The sequence below is a fragment of the Thunnus maccoyii genome, chromosome 10 (assembly GCF_910596095.1).
Source record: "Thunnus maccoyii chromosome 10, fThuMac1.1, whole genome shotgun sequence".
Lineage (NCBI taxonomy): Eukaryota > Metazoa > Chordata > Actinopteri > Scombriformes > Scombridae > Thunnus > Thunnus maccoyii.
Genome location: NC_056542.1, coordinates 476,675 through 499,174, shown reverse-complemented (window position 1 = coordinate 499,174; position 22,500 = coordinate 476,675). Strand labels below are relative to the sequence as shown.

The window sequence follows — 22,500 nt, the reverse complement described above, 5'->3', positions numbered from 1 at the left end:
ATTAATTAACTTATAAAACCAAAACATCCAGAAAGAAACTAAATAAAGTGAGTTTGTGTTGATCAGCTGTTCTGTGGCGCCGCCGTGTGGTGGAAACAGGAAGTGCTCATCAGGTCACACAGGAAGCTTTAATATTTAATAAACTGATCATAAATCAAACAGTTTGATCGACATCATCAGTCTAATCAATCAATCTGCTGATTAAACTGCATGCGAGTTTTTACCATCAAGTATTCTAGTCAACAACGACTTCCTGTGGCCACCATGTCTGTTATTGATCATCAATAATCAACCTATAACTGTCTATAATGCAGCTGATATTAGTGTTAATGTATTAATCAATAATTATAACTGACAGAAGTGTTTGCTGCTGTAGAAACATCATCAATGATAATATAATAATATAAAATATGTTTTCATAGAAGTTATAATAAATATCTGTTTATAACCACGTTATAGTTATTAGTTTATTAAACATTTATTCTTCTGATCAATAGTCTGAAACACAAAGATCATCAATTTATTTTCATGTGCAGAAAAACAGAAAAACATTAATTTTTCACATCAATATAAATATTTCTCTGAATAAATGACAGATTAACACAGATCAAACAGGAAACGGTGAGATTTCATCTGATTTTATTCAAAAACACTCGTTACAGCGAACCAATCAGAAGACAGGAATAAAAAAATAAAATTAAATCAGAGAAGAAGAAAAAACTCAAAACTCAAAACAGGTTTAAAAAGACGACACGACAAAAACCTTCAGAGACCGCCGGACCAGTATTTACAGAGCAGATCCAGGATCCAGGATCCAGGATCCAGGATCCAGGATCCAGGATCCGGACGCCGAGCCGCAGAGCCCACAGGTGACAGGTGAGGAGGGGGGCGGGGCTAAAGCTACAGCCAATCACAGCAGATCAATAATCAATGAACTAACAGATCAACATGCCTGAAGGTCCACAGAGGAAACTGGTTTTAACTGGTTTTAACTGGTTTTATCTCGTCATGCGGATCAATTCCTCCATAAGATAATATGATTGAATTAATTATTATTGATCAGTCTATAAACAGTAATAACTCTCTATCATGTGGTTATAAGCAGATGTTTATTAATGTTCAGTATTTATTATTTTATATTATTACAGCTGTTTTATTATCATTGATGATGTTTCTACAGCAGCAAACACTTCTGTTATAATTATTGATTAATACATTAACACTGATATCTGCTGACAGCTGCATTATATTAACCAGTTATTAACTCTTTATAGACTGATTATTGATGATCAATAACAAAAACAAACATTTCCATCAGCTGATAATAAAGTTTATTGTATTTTTATGAGTCTTTCACACGTTTCTTTAATTGATCTCGATGTGTTTTAACAACAACTGCTGGATGATGTTTAAACTACGTTACCCATGAGCCTCGGCTGCTGTTGCTATGGAGACGGAGCCAGTCAGAGACGTCAATCAGAGCTTAATGACACTGATTAAACCTGCAGATTGTTAAAAGTTTAATCTTCAGCTTCTGGTCGCCGTTAGCGACGCATCTGACTGAATATGAAGCTCTGTGATTGGCTGCTTCTTGCTGAAATGCACCCTGGGAGTCGTAGTTTACTTCTAGCCTGAAACCTTTGAGCTTTTACTAAAGAAGCAGATATTTGACATGTTGAATCTTTTATTGATCAGCTTCATCTGTGCAGCTCGTCATCATTTAACGATCGATCTTCATCGTTTCTTCGGACCCGACGGCGTTCGAGGACGGAAACGTTCTGATGTTTGTTTTTAATCATCTGTTTGTTTGATAAACAACAGAAAACAAGTGGAATGAAATTAAATGACTTAACGAGCAGACGCAGCACTGACAGTTATTGATACCTGATCAGAGCATGTGATCAATAAACAGGAAGTGTGAAACATGTGTGAACTCGTTTAGAAAATGTTTGAATAATAAAGATTATCTTCACAGTGACGACCAATCAGATTCTGCGCAGCGTCGCCCCCCGGTGGCACACTGAGCTGTCTGTCAGCTGAGTATTGATCTGTATTGATCAGCTGATCATGTGATCAGTATTCAGTCAGCAGAGAAATGATCCTGAACCTGAACTCAGCGTCCTGTTTCCTGTCTCTCTGCGGCTCTGAGGGGTCAAAGGTCAGGGGAAGATGAGGGGGCGGGGTCAGGTGTTACAGTGTGTGAAGATGGTTAAACTACTCGTCGTCTTCGTCTCCATCATCACCTTCATCATCTGCGTCTCTCTTCCTCTTCTCCCCCCGAACACCGTCCTCATCTGAGAGACAGACAGGTAGAGAGAGAGAGACAGGTAGAGAGAGAGAGAGACAGGTAGAGAGAGAGAGAGACAGGTAGAAACAGAGAGACAGACAGGTAGACAGAGAGAGACAGGTAGAGAGAGAGAGAGACAGGTAGAGAGAGAGAGAGAGAGACAGGTAGAGAGAGAGAGAGACAGGTAGAGAGAGAGAGAGAGGTAGAGAGAGAGAGAGAGACAGGTAGAGAGAGAGAGAGACAGGTAGAGAGAGAGAGACAGGTAGAGAGAGAGAGACAGGTAGAGAGAGAGAGAGACAGGTAGAGAGAGAGAGAGACAGGTAGAGAGAGAGAGAGAGAGACAGGTAGAGAGAGAGAGAGACAGGTAGAGAGAGACAGACAGGTAGAGAGAGAGAGAGACAGGTAGAAACAGAGAGACAGACAGGTAGAGAGAGAGAGACAGGTAGAGAGAGAGAGAGAGAGACAGGTAGAGAGAGAGAGAGACAGGTAGAGAGAGAGAGAGACAGGTAGAGAGAGAGAGAGAGAGGTAGAGAGAGAGACAGACAGGTAGAGAGAGAGAGACAGGTAGAGAGAGAGAGAGACAGGTAGAGAGAGAGAGAGAGAGAGACAGGTAGAGAGAGAGAGAGACAGGTAGAGAGAGAGAGACAGGTAGAGACAGAGAGACAGACAGGCAGAGAGAGAGACAGGTAGAGAGAGAGAGACAGGCAGAGAGAGAGAGAGAGAGACAGGCAGAGAGAGAGAGACAGGTAGAGACAGAGAGACAGACAGGCAGAGAGAGAGACAGGTAGAGAGAGAGAGACAGGCAGAGAGAGAGAGACAGGTAGAGAGAGAGAGAGACAGGTAGAGAGACAGGCAGAGAGAGAGAGAGACAGGTAGAGAGACAGGCAGAGAGAGAGAGAGACAGGTAGAGAGACAGGCAGAGAGAGAGAGAGAGACAGGCAGAGAGAGAGAGACAGGCAGAGAGACAGGTAGAGAGACAGGCAGAGAGACAGGTAGAGACAGAGAGACAGACAGGCAGAGAGAGAGAGACAGGCAGAGAGAGAGAGAGACAGGTAGAGAGACAGGCAGAGAGAGAGAGATACAGGTAGAGAGACAGGCAGAGAGAGAGAGAGAGACAGGCAGAGAGAGAGAGAGAGACAGGTAGAGAGAGAGAGACAGGCAGAGAGAGAGAGACAGGTAGAGACAGAGAGACAGGTAGAGAGACAGGCAGAGAGAGAGAGAGAGAGACAGGTAGAGAGAGAGAGACAGGTAGAGAGAGAGAGACAGGTAGAGAGAGAGAGAGAGACAGGTAGAGAGAGAGAGACAGGTAGAGAGAGACAGACAGGCAGAGAGAGAGAGAGACAGGTAGAGAGAGAGAGACAAGTAGAGAGAGAGAGACAGGTAGAGAGAGAGAGAGAGACAGGTAGAGAGAGAGACAGGTAGAGAGAGAGAGAGAGAGAGACAGGTAGAGAGAGAGACAGGTAGAGAGAGAGAGAGAGAGAGAGAGACAGGTAGAGAGAGAGACAGGTAGAGAGACAGGTAGAGAGAGAGAGACAGGTAGAGAGAGAGACAGGTAGAGAGAGAGAGAGAGAGAGAGACAAGTAGAGAGAGAGAGAGAGACAGGTAGAGAGACAGGTAGAGAGAGAGAGAGAGAGACAGGTAGAGAGACAGGTAGAGAGAGAGAGAGAGAGAGACAGGTAGAGAGAGAGCTGTTATAGGATCCAGCTGTTATAGGATCCAGCTGTTATAGGATCCAGCTGTTATATGATCCAGCTGTTATAGGATCCAGCTGTTATAGGATCCAGCTGTTATAGGATCCAGCTGTTATATGATCCAGCTGTTATAGGATCCAGCTGTTATAGGATCCAGCTGTTATAGGATCCAGCTGTTAACAGCTGCTTCTGGACCAGCTGAAGACAAATTATTCAGTAAAGTTTCAGACGTCAGTTTAAAAACTTTCAGTCGGTTTTTTAAAGTTGGAACATTATTATTATAGTTATTGTTGTTGTTGTTATTATTATTATTATAGTTATTGTTGTTGTTGTTATTATTATTATTTTGTTATTGTTGTTGTTGTTATTATTATTATTTTGTTATTGTTGTTGTTATTATTTTGTTATTGTTGTTGTTGTTATTACAGTTTAATGATGATCGAGCAGTTCCACCTGCTGAGGAAGATCATGTAACAGGATCAAAAGCTCCAGAACAGTGATCAAATATGACCTGTGGTAACTTATGAAGCGATGACATCATCTATAAATATCTTTATATTTGAGGACTTTATGGTAAACATGTATGTTTGTGGGTCAGCGGCTCTAACGCTGCTGCAGCAGGATCAAAACTCTGATTAAACACAAACCTCCATCTTCCTCTTCCTCCTCGTCGTCGTCCTCTTCCTCTTCCACATAGTCTCCATCGTCTTCTTCATCCTGAGAGGAGACAACAGCGCCGCTCAGTGGTCACAACCAGGAACTTCATCACAAACACCAGCAGGTCTGATTTAAACCACACGGCTCACCTGGATGCCGTCCTTCATCAGGTACGACAGGCCCACCTCATCCTCGTCTCCTTCAGAGCCTTCATCTTCATCATCATCCTCATCGTCCTCATCCTCGTCGTCGTCTCCGGGTGGACCGGCTTCATCGTCATCGTCTGGAACACGACGCCACCACACGCAGTGTTTAATGTCACATGTTAAAAAAATAAACTCACCTCTGATCACTTCCTGCTTTCTGATTGACAGAAACTCAAACAACAAACGACACTGATCAGATCCATCAGACTGATCAGATCCATCAGTCTGATCAGATCCATCAGTGTGATCAGATCCATCAGACTGATCAGATCCATCAGACTGATCAGATCCATCAGTGTGATCAGATCCATCAGACTGATCAGATCCATCAGTGTGATCAGATCCATCAGACTGATCAGATCCATCAGACTGATCAGATCCATCAGTGTGATCAGATCCATCAGACTGATCAGATCCATCAGACTGATCAGATCCATCAGTGTGATCAGATCCATCAGACTGATCAGATCCATCAGACTGATCAGATCCATCAGTCTGATCAGATCCATCAGACTGATCAGATCCATCAGACTGATCAGATCCATCACAGTGTTACTGTGTGTGTTACAGAGGTGTGTGTGTGTGTTACAGAGGTGTGTGTGTGTGTGTGTGTGTTACAGAGGTGTGTGTGTGTGTGTGTGTGTGTGTGTGTTACAGAGGTGTGTGTGTGTGTGTGTGTGTGTTACAGAGGTGTGTGTGTGTGTGTGTGTGTGTGTTACAGAGGTGTGTGTGTGTGTTACAGAGGTGTGTGTGTGTGTGTGTGTTACAGAGGTGTGTGTGTGTGTGTGTGTGTGTGTGTGTGTGTGTGTGTGTGTTACAGAGGTGTGTGTGTGTTACAGAGGTGTGTGTGTGTGTGTGTTACAGAGGTGTGTGTGTGTGTGTGTGTGTGTGTGTGTGTGTGTGTGTGTGTGTGTTACAGAGGTGTGTGTGTGTGTGTGTGTGTGTGTTACAGAGGTGTGTGTGTGTGTGTGTGTTACAGAGGTGTGTGTGTGTGTGTGTGTTACAGAGGTGTGTGTGTGTGTGTGTGTGTGTGTTACAGAGGTGTGTGTGTGTGTGTGTTACAGAGGTGTGTGTGTGTGTGTGTGTTACAGAGGTGTGTGTGTGTGTGTTACAGAGGTGTGTGTGTGTGTTACAGAGGAGTATGTGTGTGTTACAGAGGTGTGTGTGTGTGTTACAGAGGAGTATGTGTGTGTTACAGAGGTGTGTGTGTGTGTTACAGAGGAGTATGTGTGTGTTACAGAGGTGTGTGTGTGTTCTGTGTGTGTTACAGAGGTGTGTGTGTGTGTTACAGAGGAGTATGTGTGTGTTACAGAGGTGTGTGTGTGTTCTGTGTGTGTTACAGAGGTGTGTGTGTGTGTTACAGAGGAGTATGTGTGTGTTACAGAGGTGTGTGTGTGTTACAGAGGAGTATGTGTGTGTTACAGAGGTGTGTGTGTGTGTGTTACAGAGGTGTGTGTGTGTTCTGTGTGTGTTACAGAGGTGTGTGTGTGTGTTACAGAGGAGTATGTGTGTGTGTGTTACAGAGGTGTGTGTGTGTGTGTGTTACAGAGGTGTGTGTGTGTGTGTGTTACAGAGGTGTGTGTGTTCTGTGTGTGTTACAGAGGTGTGTGTGTGTGTGTTACAGAGGTGTGTGTGTGTGTTACAGAGGAGTATGTGTGTGTTACAGAGGTGTGTGTGTGTTCTGTGTGTGTTACAGAGGTGTGTGTGTGTGTGTGTTACAGAGGTGTGTGTGTGTGTGTGTTACAGAGGTGTGTGTGTTCTGTGTGTGTTACAGAGGTGTGTGTGTGTGTGTTACAGAGGTGTGTGTGTGTGTTACAGAGGAGTATGTGTGTGTTACAGAGGTGTGTGTGTGTTCTGTGTGTGTTACAGAGGTGTGTGTGTGTGTTACAGAGGTGTGTGTGTGTGTGTGTTACAGAGGTGTGTGTGTGTGTTACAGAGGAGTATGTGTGTGTTACAGAGGTGTGTGTGTGTTACAGAGGTGTGTGTGTGTTCTGTGTGTGTTACAGAGGTGTGTGTGTGTTCTGTGTGTGTTACAGAGGTGTGTGTGTGTGTTACAGAGGAGTGTGTGTGTGTGTGTGTTACAGAGGTGTGTGTGTGTGTTACAGAGGTGTGTGTGTGTGTTACAGAGGTGTGTGTGTGTGTGTGTGTTACAGAGGTGTGTGTGTGTGTGTGTGTTACAGAGGTGTGTGTGTGTGTGTGTGTTACAGAGGTGTGTGTGTGTGTGTGTGTGTGTGTTACAGAGGTGTGTGTGTGTTCTGTGTGTGTTACAGAGGTGTGTGTGTGTGTGTGTGTTACAGAGGTGTGTGTGTGTGTGTGTTACAGAGGTGTGTGTGTGTGTGTGTTACAGAGGTGTGTGTGTGTGTGTGTGTGTGTTACAGAGGTGTGTGTGTGTGTGTGTGTGTGTGTGTGTGTGTGTGTGTGTGTGTGTGTGTGTGTGTGTTACAGAGGTCTGTGTGTGTGTGTGTGTGTGTGTGTGTGTTACAGAGGTGTGTGTGTGTGTGTGTGTGTGTGTGTGTGTGTGTTACCGTTGTCGTTCTCGGAGTCGGGCACCTCGTTGTCCTCCTGGTCGTATCCGTCCAGGTAGGTGAGTTGCGGCAGCAGCTCGAACACGCTCTCTCTGTACTCGTCCAGCGTGGTGACCTCACAGCTGTACAGGTCCAGGCTCGTCAGGTTCTTCAGGTTCTGCTGCAGAACAACAAGAGCAGAGAGAACCGGTCTGAGGGGCAACACCACACACACACACACACACACATTTACACTCATCTCATTACATATTCTGCAGCTGATGAAACATTTCAACCATCATCTCACTTCTTCACATTCTGTCCCTTTCAGAATAAAAGCTTGTTTCTTCTTCTCTGTGCAGTTTGTTCTAAAAGTTTCTCTGAACTCACCTTAAATCTCAGTTTAACACCTGAACGTACCTGCAGGATTGATCTAATTTAACTCATTTGGAGCCAATCGTGGTCCAGTATGCAAATTGTGTGATGTGGAGACGTGAAGCCTCCAGTGCATTAAAATGTCTGCAGGAGATCTTCAAGTTACGCTGATTACATCAAAATAACCAAAATGTGAACGTGTTAGAATATGACACACACTCAGGCTGCTAGCTGCTGATGCTAATGCTAACTGCTGCTGATGCTAATGCTAGCTGCTGCTGATGCTAATGCTAGCTGCTGCTGATGCTAATGCTAGCTGCTGCTGACTGTGTTTGTGTCTGTCTGACGTTGTAACCTGAGTCCTGCAGCAGACACAGTGAAGACAGGCTGACAGAGACGCTGTTTGTCTAAAAATATGAACATTTAGGAGCAGAAAAGTCAAGAAATGCACTGAAAAGAAGAACAGACAGAGAAAGCTTCAAAAACAAAACTAGTAAAACAAGGAGAGAAAATATCAGCAAATTTATGAAGAAACATTTTTGAACGTTCTTTCTAATTGTCTTGAATGTTATTGTTGGCAAAACTTGATTAACTTTATTATCAGTTCAGATCTATCAGAACTCCCTTCAGCAGTTCACACACTGATGTGTTTTAAAACAGGAAAAGTCAGACTAACCTGTCGATCACTGCCTGTTCTCAGAATCAAAGGGCTCTAACGTGATAAGATGTTGGTGTTTTATATGTAGTATGACTTTAAGGGCGTCTCTTATTATGACCAATAAAACTTGACAGTATATCAGTTTTAATGATGTAAAGACTGCAGAAGCTGATGTTTGGTTTCCAGGTTCATCTGTTATTTATTATCTTCACATCTTCAACTTTCAGCATCATTTATCAGAAGATTTTTGTTTATGATCTGAATCCGACAATAATAACTTCACCACTTTCCTCCTGGAAACAGAATCCATCTCCATCAAAACAAAGAAGAGAAACAGGACGTGTAAACAGCAGGAAGTGTCTCCGTGGAAACGGACTCACCAGAACCTCGATGGTGCTCAGCTCCTTGATCTTGTTGCCACTCAGGTTCAGGTACGTCAAGTTGGGACATTTCTCCGCCAGCGTGTCCAAACCTCCTGAGATGGTGTTATCACTCACCTCCAACTGCAACACAAAGCACACCGCCGACAGAGCTCACACAGCTGTTTGCGTGAATACATTTCAAACAGTGTTGCATTGTGGGAACAGGAAGCGGGCACTGACCTTGCGTAGTTTGGGCAGTGAGGGCAGTTTGGAGAGTGAGGTGAGGCCGATGTTCACCATGCTGAGGATCTCCAGCTCCGAGTACTCGTCTGTCAGACCTTCAACCTCCCCGTCACTGGAGCGACAGTTATCCACCACCAGCTCCGCCACCTCAACGACACATAACACGCCATCATGTAACATAAAACACGCCATCATGTAACATAAAACACGCCATCATGTAACAACAACATATAACGCGCCATCATGTAACATATAACACGCCATCATGTAACATATAACACGCCATCATGTAACATATAACACGCCATCATGTAACATATAACACGCCATCATGTAACAACAACAACATAAAACACGCCATCATGTAACATAAAACACGCCATCATGTAGCAACAACAACATAAAACACGCCATCATGTAGCAACAACATATAACACGCCATCATGTAACAACAACAACATAAAACACGCCATCATGTAACATAAAACACGCCATCATGTAGCAACAACAACATAAAACACGCCATCATGTAGCAACAACAACATAAAACACGCCATCATGTAGCAACAACAACATATAACACGCCATCATGTAGCAGCAACAACATATAACACGCCATCATGTAGCAACAACAACATAAAACACGCCATCATGTAGCAACAACAACATATAACACGCCATCATGTAGCAACAACAACATATAACACGCCATCATGTAACAACAACAACATAAAACACGCCATCATGTAGCAGCAACAACATAAAACACGCCATCATGTAGCAGCAACAACATAAAACACGCCATCATGTAACAACAACAACATAAAACACGCCATCATGTAGCAGCAACAACATATAACACGCCATCATGTAGCAGCAACAACATATAACACGCCATCATGTAGCAACAACAACATATAACACGCCATCATGTAGCAGCAACAACATATAACACGCCATCATGTAGCAACAACAACATAAAACACGCCATCATGTAGCAACAACAACATATAACACGCCATCATGTAGCAACAACAACATAAAACACGCCATCATGTAGCAGCAACAACATATAACACGCCATCATGTAGCAGCAACAACATAAAACACGCCATCATGTAACAACAACAACATAAAACACGCCATCATGTAACAACATAAAACACGCTATCATGTAACAACAACAACATATAACACGCCATCATGTAACAACAACAACATAAAACACGCCATCATGTAACAACAACAACATAAAACACGCCATCATGTAACAACAACAACATAAAACACGCCATCATGTAACAACATAAAACACGCCATCATGTAACAACAACAACATAAAACACGCCATCATGTAACAACATAAAACACGCCATCATGTAACAACAACATAAAACACACCATCATGTAGCAACATAAAACACGCCATCATGTAACAACAACAACATAAAACACGCCATCATGTAACAACATATAATACGCCATCATGTAACAACATAAAACACACCATCATGTAGCAACATAAAACACGCCATCATGTAACAACAACAACATAAAACACGCCATCATGTAACAACAACAACATAAAACACACCATCATGTAACAACATAAAACACGCCATCATGTAACAACAACATAAAACACACCATCATGTAGCAACATAAAACACACCATCATGTAACAACATAAAACACGCCATCATGTAACAACAACATAAAACACGCCATCATGTAACAACATAAAACACGCCATCATGTAACAACAACATAAAACACACCATCATGTAACAACATAAAACACGCCATCATGTAACAACAACATAAAACACGGCATCATGTAGCAACAACAACATAAAACACGCCATCATGTAGCAACAACAACATAAAACACACCATCATGTAGCAACAACAACATAAAACACGCCATCATGTAGCAACAACACATAGCACGCCATCATGTAACAACATAAAACATGCCATCATGTAGCAACAACAACATAAAACACGCCATCATGTAGCAACAACAACATAAAACACGCCATCATGTAGCAACAACACATAGCACGCCATCATGTAACAACATAAAACACGCCATCATGTAACAACAACACAGAACACGCCATCATGTAACAACAACACATAGCACGCCATCATGTAACAACATAAAACACGCCATCATGTAGCAACAACACAGAACACGCCATCATGTAGCAACAACACATAGCACGCCATCATGTAACAACATAAAACACGCCATCATGTAACAACATAAAACACGCCATCATGTAACAACATAAAACACGCCATCATGTAGCAACAACAACATAAAACACGCCATCATGTAGCAACAACAACATAAAACACGCCATCATGTAGCAACAACATAAAACACGCCATCATGTAACAACAACAACATATAACACGCCATCATGTAGCAACAACATAAAACACGCCATCATGTAACAACAACATAAAACACGCCATCATGTAACAACAACAACATATAACACGCCATCATGTAGCAACAACATAAAACACGCCATCATGTAACAACATAAAACACGCCATCATGTAACAACAACATATAACACGCCTTCATGTAACAACAACAACATAAAACACGCCATCATTTAACAACAACATATAACACGCCATCATGTTACAACAACAACATAAAACACGCCATCATGTAACAACAACATATAACACGCCTTCATGTAACAACAACAACATAAAACACGCCATCATGTAACAACAACATAAAACACGCCATCATGTAACAACAACATATAACACGCCATCATGTAACAACATATATCACGCCATCATGTAACAACATATAACACGCCATCATGTAACAACATATATCACGCCATCATGTAACAACAACATATATCACGCCATCAGGTGGCAACAACATATAACACGCCATCATGTGGCAACAACATATAACACGCCATCATGTGGCAACAACATATATCACGCCATCATGTGGCAACAACATATAACACGCCATCATGTGGCAACAACATATAACACGCCATCATGTGGCAACAACATATAACACGCCATCATGTGGCAACAACATATATCACGCCATCATGTGGCAACAACATATAACACGCCATCATGTAGCAACAACATATAATACGCCATCATGTAGCAACAACATATAATACGCCATCATGTAACAACAACAACATAAAACACGCCATCATGTAGCAACAACATAAAACACGCCATCATGTAGCAACAACATAAAACACGCCATCATGTAACAACAACAACATATAACACGCCATCATGTAGCAACAACATAAAACACGCCATCATGTAACAACAACATAAAACACGCCATCATGTAACAACAACAACATATAACACGCCATCATGTAGCAACAACATAAAACACGCCATCATGTAACAACAACATAAAACACGCCATCATGTAACAACAACATATAACACGCCTTCATGTAACAACAACAACATAAAACACGCCATCATTTAACAACAACATATAACACGCCATCATGTAACAACAACATATAACACGCCTTCATGTAACAACAACAACATAAAACACGCCATCATTTAACAACAACATATAACACGCCATCATGTTACAACAACAACATAAAACACGCCATCATGTAACAACAACATATAACACGCCTTCATGTAACAACAACAACATAAAACACGCCATCATGTAACAACAACATAAAACACGCCATCATGTAACAACAACATATAACACGCCATCATGTAACAACATATATCACGCCATCATGTAACAACATATAACACGCCATCATGTAACAACATATATCACGCCATCATGTAACAACAACATATATCACGCCATCATGTGGCAACAACATATAACACGCCATCATGTGGCAACAACATATAACACGCCATCATGTGGCAACAACATATATCACGCCATCATGTGGCAACAACATATAACACGCCATCATGTGGCAACAACATATAACACGCCATCATGTGGCAACAACATATAACACGCCATCATGTGGCAACAACATATAATACGCCATCATGTAGCAACGTATATCACACCATCATATATCACGCCATCATGTAACAACATATATCACACCATCATATAACACGCCATCATACAACATGCAGGCTGTCTGCCCGTCTTGTATTTTCAGGTTTCCGTATCTGCAGGTTTATTGAGCCACAGATCAAAGTTGGGTTTTGTTTTAATCGCAGATTATTAAAACTGAAAAACATATGAACTTCGATAACTGACTCATGATCACAAACAGAGAAAATTCTGTGTTTGTCTGGTTGGTTGACTGTATTCGTTTAATCTGGTGGGATATGTTTCCATGTTTACTACGGTCAGATTTATTTAAACCTTATTTATGAAACAGAAAAACACGATGATAAACCTGACTTACTGAAATAAGTCTGGCTTAACGAGTAACCTTGCTTTATGACCCTTCAGAAGAAAACTGTCCAGATATTAAGTATCTGCACAGTTTTTGTTTTGCTGTTGCAGCACTATCTGAAATAAAATAATGGGAACTACAAGTCTAAACTTTAATGTGAGCAGGTTGACAGCAATCTAGAAGAGCTGTGTGGGAGATAAAACCCTTTTAAACACAGTGATCAGGCTTCTCTCCCCCATCACGGAGTGACTCCTCTCAGCTCAGACACTCTCTGGTGACCCGCCACACAGCCAGCAGCTGCTCCTCTCTGCCTCCACTTTGTCGCTTTAAACGTGTCATATCGGAGTAATTATGGAAACAAACTGACCGGATAAGAACCGTTTCATTAAACCAAACTGCTGCTGTGGAAACGTTTCTCCAGACTTCATCACAATAACATATTTTCTCGCGTCATTAAGTACTTTGTTGAATCGGCTAAACATTGAATTGCGTGTTTATTTTTTTTTTACGGATTTGCGGGTTTCTTTCACCGAACACCCAAACACAGCAGGGTGGGCGGGAACAGCAGGGTGAACAAGTCTAAACTTACCAATTAGTGGAAAACAAGCGATGTTAGTTTGATTATGTGTCGGCCGAATGGAGCAGCAGCACCTGGTGAACACGGAAAACACTTTAAATGGTGTTGTGGCATAAAACAACGTTGGCCTCCAGCCGAGTCCCCTTAAACCTGGGATTGATGAACGGAGTCTGGCTGAACGCGCCGTTAGATTGTATGATTGGTGGAAAACTACTTTACCTCGCAGGTTAAATGGCAGCCTGCTCGGCCGCGCGGTGACCCGGGAGAGTTTAAACATGTAACCAAGACCAAATATTCATAGAGACGTGTTTTTAACAACCGCGCATCCGCACCGACCCCCGGTCAGCTCACCCCGAGCCCGGCTGTGTTATGACGGCTGGGCGCCAGGTTAGCTTGTTAGCCTGGATGCTAGCTGCGGGAGGCTCGCGCGAGGCTCCACGGAGCCCCATGAGCGAGAACTCAGCGCGAGAGACGCTGCGCGCGGCGGGCGGGATCCTCCGGAGACGGACCGGACGGACCGGAGGTGCCGCCTCCATGTTGGAGCTGCGATCAAGTGGTTTTGTGGGTCAAAATGTCGGAACCGAACCGCAGCGGAGACATTTTGCAGTTCGAGCGGAGAAACTTGACGTCTGACTGTTTTCAGCACCGTCATGTCGGTCGAATCTGCATCCTTCATAAATACATGAAAGTCCGCGCTGTTGTAGTTACACACCTCCGCGGGTTTCCTGTTCCTCAGCTCCAGGCTGATCCTCTTCTTCATCTCCATGTCGAACACAGAAAAAACAAAGTATAACAAAGCAAAACTGAAAATAAAACAGATATACTGAGGCACGCGCTCACAGATGGACGCCAGGCGATAACTAAACCTCCATGTTCGCTCGCGCCCGTCCTCCGCTGGCAGGCCACGCCCCCTTCATGATGAATATTCATATATTTTCAGATTCTGTCCTCCTATTGGTCCGATGACGCGCCACTCACCGAGTCCCTCCCCCATTCGCTTATTATGCAAGACTCTTTTCTACTATTGGCTGGAATTACAAAGGCGGTACTTTGCTGTAACCAATAAGAAGGCGGACTTGAAACATTTAAACGTTACACACTCCCTGTTTTTGTCCTCGTTGGCGCCATATTTTACTGATAGCTTCACGTTCGCTCCGACATTCATTCATAAAGGTAAAACTACAACACTAAAGACAAAAACATTGAAACTACTCTTATGTATATGATTATGTCAGATAACATTTGCCATTACATGCAAAGTTTTGTTTTTTCTCCAACAAAAATACAAACACAAAATAAGATCTTGCAAACACGTCTAACAAACACGTAACAGACAAATATACAAATATATGTTTAGAGACTAGAAAGAGAAAAAAGAAAAGGTTAGTACAGTGTTGTAATCTTGGATAATATTATTGTAAACAGCAGACTCAACCGGTTTGTTTTAGGCTGCCATTCCTTAACAAGTTTGTCTGCAGACTAAATCTAATCTCCAATTTAAGAAGAAGATTATGTTTGATCAGGTGTTTAAAGGAAGGAGGAGCGGATTGTGTCCAGTTAAGCAGAATGAATCTTCTGGCTAATATTCAGTTGTTTTAAAAAGTGAGTCACCTTCAGACTGGATACCAAACAGTGCTGTGAGAAGGTTTGTCTGTACTGGTTTCTTCAAAATACTTGATAAAGCATTAAAGATGGAGAACCAGAACATACCAGGTGTCTGGATATCTTTGAGGGATGTAGTCTTTGGACCACCTTGACCTGAATTCAACTAGTACATATAGGCTGTACATATTGAGTGTATTCTTGAATGTATTTTTGACCAAATTTCACCTGTGATCTCTACGTTCAGGTCATGTTGCCATACCAACAGCTGTACTTTGTAGAGTTGATGGCTCTGTATGCAAAACAGATAAAATGCCTTTAAGAGAAGAGCTGTGGGCAATAATGGATGGATGGATTGAGACCCAATGACGGACTTGCAATTATAAAAAACAATGTGTCCTTGGTTTATGAAATGTAGCTGCTAGCTCCTTGAATAAAGCACAAACAGATGATATATGGAGATTTTTGAATGATTGAATACCTTTACTATACCAGCCATAGAAAGAATCATCATGAAGGGAAGAACAAAATATGTATTTTATATGTTATATATGTTTTAATATTCAATGTTTTTTCTGTTGATCAGTGTAAAAAAATCCACATTAAATCTCCTTTTATTCCATGTTGTAAAACAAGAAAACATGAAAACTTTTGAGAAGGGTGAATATGCTTTGTACAGGAACTGTATATCTGAATATACATAATAAATAACATGATGGGTCATTCTGTGATGATCTACTTTTAGTTATCTCAATATGTCTTCCATCACTGCAACACAAACATCTGATGTGAAGGTGATAAAAAAGAAGTGAATGCAGAGACTTATGGGGATGTAAATAATTAAACATTAGCAGTAGAAATCCAGGTTCCGTCCCCGTGAACAGCCACAGTGCCTCTGAGCAAAGCGTCGAGCTGCCGTCTCAGTTTCATCATCAGGAAGGAAGAAAAGCTTCAGATTGATCTTTTATCAGAAACGTTTCATTTGAAAAAAACATCAGATGTTACAGAGTTGAAGACACTTTCAGTATAATAATGTAAAATGTGATAAAAGTCTGAAAGAAAAAAACAACAACAACTGATGACAGAATAAATAATCTGACATTTCAGAGAGGAGCTGAATCACAAAGGAAACAGGGAATGATGTCATTAAGAGAAGGAAATGCATCTTTGGTAGATAATCAATAAAAATAAATAAACTGTCAAAAACATGTTAAAGATGTACATTTTAAAGTTATCCATCTGTTAAAGGGTCAGTTCACCCAAACTACAAAAATATATTTGATATTTTCTGTCCAGTGGTGCAGACTCAGTGCTGCAGGTGAGACAAAAACTTTTGTTTTGCAAAGAGTTTTGTTGTGATTTAAAATTTAAACAGGTTTTACAAGTAACCTGCGTAAAGCTGAACGTCACAGAAACACAGAAACTCTGATGGATAATAAAGAAGAATGAAATAAGAAGAATGAAACGGGTCCCAGGACTGATCCCTGAGGAACTCCACAGGCCACAGAAACACTAATAACAATCACATTAATAATGTGATAAAGATAAATGTGCGTTTTGTTTAAGAAGTGAGTCACTCCGTCTTCTCCTGCAGGTGTTGAAGTGATGTGAAGCCAATGAGCCTTCAGGTATTTGCCTGAATTTTGTCAAAAAAATCTTGTTGAAATAAAGTAGAAATATATTTTTTATTGAATATAATAACAATAATAATAATAATAATGATACTAATAATAATAATAATGTTGAAAGATAAAAATCTGAAAACCAAACAAATTAAATAAACAAATAAAACTCAAAGTCTCTGTAGATATCAGTGGGGGGAGGAGAGAACATTTGTTTTTTTAGATGAACTGACCCTTTAATGTGAGATACTGGACGCTGGTATCCATGGAAACACATTTGAATAACTGGAGGGAAGCGATGCTGTGATTGGCTGATTGTCTGAGGCCTGTGTAAACCGACCAATGAGCTGCGGTGTGTTTGTTTCACCTGTCTGGAGGAGGACGGGGTGGGCGGAGCTTATGAATCTCGATGGTGTCAGGTGTCGCTCCATCACAGAGATGTTACAGCTCCGTCTTCTCTGTTTTCAGCTGTAGACGAATCCTCTACTGCGATTGGCTGTCCAGTGAGCTAAACCCAGCCCACCTGCAGCCCACAGGTCATGGATCGTCCTGATGAGGTAACACACACCTGTGTGTCAGAGCGTGTGTTCCCGCGGCGGCAGCGTGTGCAGCACCTGGTCGAGCAGCTGCAGCGCTCGGTGCAGGTGAACCTCCAACCAGCAGGGCGTGTCCTTAATGCTCTGCCGCGGGTAGTCACACCCCCAACCTTTAACGAAGCTCAGGCGCACGATACACAACCTGCGCAGGTCGTCCACACCCACACCTGCTGCACCTGAGCACACACCTGACGGAGGAGGAGGGGAGGGGGGGCAAAGGTGAGGGGAGAAGATTGATTTTACATCACAAAACCTTACTGAACTGTCCTCATACACAGCACAGCACGACAGGTACCCCGAGAGAGAGACAGGTACCCAGAGAGAGAGAGACAGGCACCCAGAGAGAGAGACAGGTACCCAGAGAGAGAGACAGGTACCCAGAGAGAGAGACAGGTACCCAGAGAGAGAGAGACGGGTACCCAGAGAGAGAGACAGGTACCCAGAGAGAGAGAGACAGGTACCCAGAGAGAGAGACAGGTACCCAGAGAGAGAGAGAGACAGGTACCCAGAGAGAGAGAGACAGGTACCCAGAGAGAGAGAGAGACAGGTACCCAGAGAGAGAGAGACAGGCACCCAGAGAGAGAGACAGGTACCCAGAGAGAGAGACAGGTACCCAGAGAGAGAGAGAGACAGGTACCCAGAGAGAGAGACAGGTACCCAGAGAGAGAGAGAGACAGGTACCCAGAGAGAGAGACAGGTACCCAGAGAGAGAGAGACAGGTACCCAGAGAGAGAGACAGGCACCCAGAGAGAGAGACAGGTACCCAGAGAGAGAGAGAGACAGGTACCCAGAGAGAGAGACAGGTACCCAGAGAGAGAGAGAGACAGGTACCCAGAGAGAGAGACAGGTACCCAGAGAGAGAGAGAGACAGGTACCCAGAGAGAGAGAGACAGGCACCCAGAGAGAGAGACAGGTACCCAGAGAGAGAGAGACGGGTACCCAGAGAGAGAGACAGGTACCCAGAGAGAGAGAGAGACAGGCACCCAGAGAGAGAGACAGGTACCCAGAGAGAGAGAGAGACAGGTACCCAGAGAGAGAGAGACAGGTACCCAGAGAGAGAGAGAGACAGGTACCCAGAGAGAGAGAGACAGGCACCCAGAGAGAGAGACAGGTACCCAGAGAGAGAGACAGGTACCCAGAGAGAGAGAGAGACAGGTACCCAGAGAGAGAGACAGGTACCCAGAGAGAGAGAGAGACAGGTACCCAGAGAGAGAGACAGGTACCCAGAGAGAGAGAGACAGGTACCCAGAGAGAGAGACAGGCACCCAGAGAGAGAGAGACAGTTATCCAGAGAGAGAGAGACAGGTACCCAGAGAGAGAGACAGGTACCCAGAGAGAGAGAGACAGGTACCCAGAGAGAGAGACAGGTACCCAGAGAGAGAGAGACAGGTACCCAGAGAGAGAGAGACAGGTACCCAGAGAGAGAGACAGGCACCCAGAGAGAGAGAGACAGTTATCCAGAGAGAGAGAGACAGGTACCCAGAGAGAGAGAGACAGGTACCCAGAGAGAGAGACAGGCACCTAGAGAGAGAGAGACAGGCACCCAGACAGAGAGAGACAGATACTCAGAGAGAGAGACAGGTACCCAGAGAGAGAGACAGGCACCCAGAGAGAGAGAGACAGTTATCCAGAGAGAGAGAGACAGGTACCCAGAGAGAGAGAGACAGGTACCCAGAGAGAGAGAGACAGGCACCCAGAGAGAGAGACAGGTACTCAGAGAGAGAGAGAGAGACAGGTACCCAGAAAGAGAGAGACAGGCACCCAGAGAGAGAGAGATAGGTACCCAGAGAGATAGAGACAGGTACCCAGAGAGAGAGACAGGTACCCAGAGAGAGAGACAGGCACCTAGAGAGAGAGAGACAGGCACCCAGACAGAGAGAGACAGATACTCAGAGAGAGAGACAGGCACCCAGAGAGAGAGAGACAGGTACCCAGAGAGAAAGAGACAGGTACCCAGAGAGAAAGAGACAGGTACCCAGAGAGAAAGAGACAGGTACCCAGAGAGAAAGACAGGCACCTAGAGAGAGAGAGACAGGTACCCAGAGAGAGAGACAGGCACCCAGACAGAGAGAGACAGATACCCAGAGAGAGAGAGACAGGTACCCAGAGAGAGAGACAGGCAGCACTCACCGACAGCGGGGGTAAGCCCCCCTACGCTGGTCTGCCTAGGAATCGCACCAACAACTGCAGCTGCCTGCTGCTGCATCTGTCTGTGACACTGCCTCAGGTCAAACACCTGGAGGGAGAGACAGGTGAGAGACAGACAGGTCAAACACCTGGAGGGAGAGACAGGTGAGAGACAGACAGGTCAAACACCTGGAGGGAGAGACAGGTGAGAGACAGACAGGTCAAACACCTGAGCAGACAGGTGAGAGGCTCTTCAGGTTCTTCAGACCAAAATCATGTAAATTTTACAAATCTTCATTTTAGGACTCAGTGTAACTGCAGGTTTGTCCTGTCAGCGCCTCCTGCAGCCTGCAGAGGTCATTACAATCAAACATCTGATGATTTATTTATTATTTTATTTTATTTTATTTTATTTCTTTCTTTTTTGACAGTTGACAGCAGAGAAGCAGACAGGAAACAAGGGGGAGAGAGAGGAGCATGACATGCAACAAAAGTGCTGTAACCATTTGGCTATCACAGCGCCCTATTTATTTATTTATTTATTTATTATTTAGTGAATCTACAAATGTTAAGTTTGTCCTCTGTAGATCAGGAATCAGATCAGAGACATCTCAGGATGATCTGAACAGAAGTTGAGATATCTCACTGTGTTCATACTGTGGCTGTAATGATCAGTGTAGCCTGTGGGGGGCGCTAGCAGCATATTAGACTGATGGTAGTCGAGTCCTGTTGGAAGACTTTGGAAAGTCTTGAATCCATCAGATAAAAACAAAAACATCAGCCTTCACGTTAATGTGATCGATACAGACGATCAGCAGAATGTCGTCTGCGTATCGACACACCTTGATGTAAGCTCCGGGGTAGATCTTGTGCACGCCATCTCCCGGCGCTCGGCCGGCCTCACGGTCCAGGTAGAAACTCTGGACAAATACAGAGTGGTCACTAAGGCAACGCATCCAGATGTCCCCCTCCCCCTGACACTCCAGCGTAACCCCCCGCCCGATGTGCAGCCTGCACACAAAAGACGCAGAAGAAGACGGTGGTCGTTAGTCACAATAAGATAATGAAGGTAAGTACAGAAACACCTGTGCAGGTATGGGTCACCTGGCGCGGTGGCTGGCGGCGGTGCGGTGGACGTTGCTCAGCTGTCCCAGACAGAAACGATCTCCTCCTGAAGGGTCCACGTAACCGTCCACCGTCACCAGAGGACAGCTGGACTGGACCTTAAACATCTCACCGACCTGAACGTCTAACTCAAAGTACGAGATGGAGCACCAGAACTCCGGACCTGAGGGGGGGCGGGGGGGCAGTGTGGGACAGTGTGGGGGGGGGGGGCAGGAAAATGGGGATGTTTTTGCAAAGTGAGGACATTTTTGGAACATGGGGACTTTTTTTGGACACATTTCATACCTGGGTGGTTGGACACTGGTTGTGGATATGGAGCAGAACTGTGATGCTGTGACCCTGCAGGCACAAACACTGGCTCAGTATGATGTACTACTACACAGTACTACACAGTACTACACAGTACTACACAACAATATACGTCATATTTGTTTCTGTCTGTCAAGGACAGTTACATGTATCATACAGAAGTGAGTGTTGGGCGCATGGTGATGATGTAAGGGAGGCTGCTGGGGGCTCCGCCCATTCTGCTGACGTCCTGCGGGGCTGTAGGGGGTGGGGCCATTACCTGTCCAGGTGACTGCAGAATAAGACATGACACAGGTCAGTAGTTGTTTAATATTACTACTACTGCTACTGCTGTCCCACTGATAGTACCTGTCCAGCTAGCTGCAGTAAAACCAGACACACCTGAATATCTATATAACTTCACTACTACTACAATAGTACTACTATTGCTACTACTACTACTACTACTACTACTACTACTACTACTACCGATCCTGCCTCTCAAGGACACAGATCAGCTTCATTTTATTGATAGAACTACTATAATTGTGGTACTATTGCCTCTGCTTCTGGTACTACTAGTATTAATGCAGTACTACTACAGCTATGGCTAACATTCCTGCTGCTTGAACGACTACTGACTACTACTATTACTATAATATCTGTACTTCTACTGCTACTGTTACCTCTGCAACATCTAATGCCATTGCTTCTACTAATACTGCTGCAATTATTCCTACAACTGCTACCAGTACTGATACTACTAGTACTACTACTACTACTACTACTTCTGCTGTCACTACTACTACATTACAACTGTTGCTTCTATTATTCTACAGCTACGTCTTCTTTGCTACTGCTACTGTTACTGCTACTGTTACTAGTTCTGCTATTACTACTGCCACTGATATTACAACTACTGGTGTATTAACTGCTGCAACAACTACACCTACTGCAGCTGCTGCAGATACAACTACTACCACTACTTCTGCTACCTCTTCTAACTGTACTACTACTGCTAATGCCTGCACAACTGCTACTATCACTTTTATTTGTACTGATACTATGATTGTTACTACTCCCATTAATTCTAGTACTACTATTTGTACTGCTGGAACTCCTTATATGTTACCAGTTGTACTACAACATCACA

At 43.5% G+C, this 22,500-nt stretch overlaps 2 protein-coding genes and 1 long non-coding RNA gene across 8 annotated transcripts in view; 1 reads left to right on the top strand and 2 right to left on the bottom strand.

Moving 5' to 3' along the window:
* Window positions 1-622: 622 nt before the first annotated feature.
* LOC121905566 (acidic leucine-rich nuclear phosphoprotein 32 family member E-like) lies at window positions 623-14,848 on the bottom strand. Of its 3 annotated transcripts, none has more exons than XM_042423888.1 (7): window positions 14,700-14,848; window positions 8,981-9,130; window positions 8,759-8,881; window positions 7,367-7,526; window positions 4,785-4,918; window positions 4,626-4,695; window positions 623-2,294 (listed from the first exon to the last, which is right to left on the bottom strand). In XM_042423888.1, the coding sequence occupies exons 1-7, from the start codon at window positions 14,751-14,753 to the stop codon at window positions 2,215-2,217; spliced, it is 771 nt and encodes a 256-aa protein (XP_042279822.1). In that variant the 5' UTR covers window positions 14,754-14,848; the 3' UTR covers window positions 623-2,214. The 3 variants fall into 3 exon arrangements, with proteins under 3 accessions (XP_042279822.1, XP_042279824.1, XP_042279823.1); XM_042423890.1 differs by lacking the exon at window positions 14,700-14,848 and adding an exon at window positions 14,207-14,287; XM_042423889.1 differs by lacking the exon at window positions 14,700-14,848 and adding an exon at window positions 14,000-14,063.
* Window positions 14,849-14,964: 116 nt separating this feature from the next.
* Window positions 14,965-16,043, top strand: LOC121905567. Its single transcript, XR_006098441.1, has 2 exons — window positions 14,965-15,160; window positions 15,837-16,043. It is a non-coding gene; the product is annotated as an uncharacterized LOC121905567 (long non-coding RNA).
* A 142-nt stretch (window positions 16,044-16,185) lies between these two features.
* Window positions 16,186-22,500, bottom strand: part of LOC121905565 (mothers against decapentaplegic homolog 4-like) — an 18,449-nt gene continuing 12,134 nt past the window's right edge. For 3 of the 4 annotated variants that reach the window (XM_042423887.1, XM_042423885.1, XM_042423884.1), the window contains exons 6-11: window positions 21,526-21,639; window positions 21,345-21,398; window positions 21,039-21,222; window positions 20,777-20,945; window positions 19,938-20,043; window positions 17,327-17,995 (exon numbers count right to left, since the gene is read on the bottom strand). In XM_042423887.1, the coding sequence (XP_042279821.1) occupies window positions 17,787-17,995; window positions 19,938-20,043; window positions 20,777-20,945; window positions 21,039-21,222; window positions 21,345-21,398; window positions 21,526-21,639 (836 nt within the window). In that variant the 3' untranslated portion in view covers window positions 17,327-17,786. Of the gene's footprint in view, window positions 16,551-17,326; window positions 17,996-19,937; window positions 20,044-20,776; window positions 20,946-21,038; window positions 21,223-21,344; window positions 21,399-21,525; window positions 21,640-22,500 lie in introns of those variants that run through there. The other variant, XR_006098440.1, reaches the window with a different exon arrangement.

What these genes read in the sequence shown, in the direction of transcription:
- LOC121905566 (XM_042423888.1), bottom strand. Translation starts at nt 14,753, where the DNA reads ATGGAGATGAAGAAGAGGATCAGCCTGGAGCTGAGGAACAGGAAACCC. An exon ending in TGAGCACCATCGAGGTTCTG is followed by an intron (nt 7,527 to 8,758) that starts GTGAGTCCGTTT and finishes GTTGTTCTGCAG; the next exon opens with CAGAACCTGAAGAACCTGAC. An exon ending in CGACTCCGAGAACGACAACG is followed by an intron (nt 4,919 to 7,366) that starts GTAACACACACA and finishes GTCGTGTTCCAG; the next exon opens with ACGATGACGATGAAGCCGGT.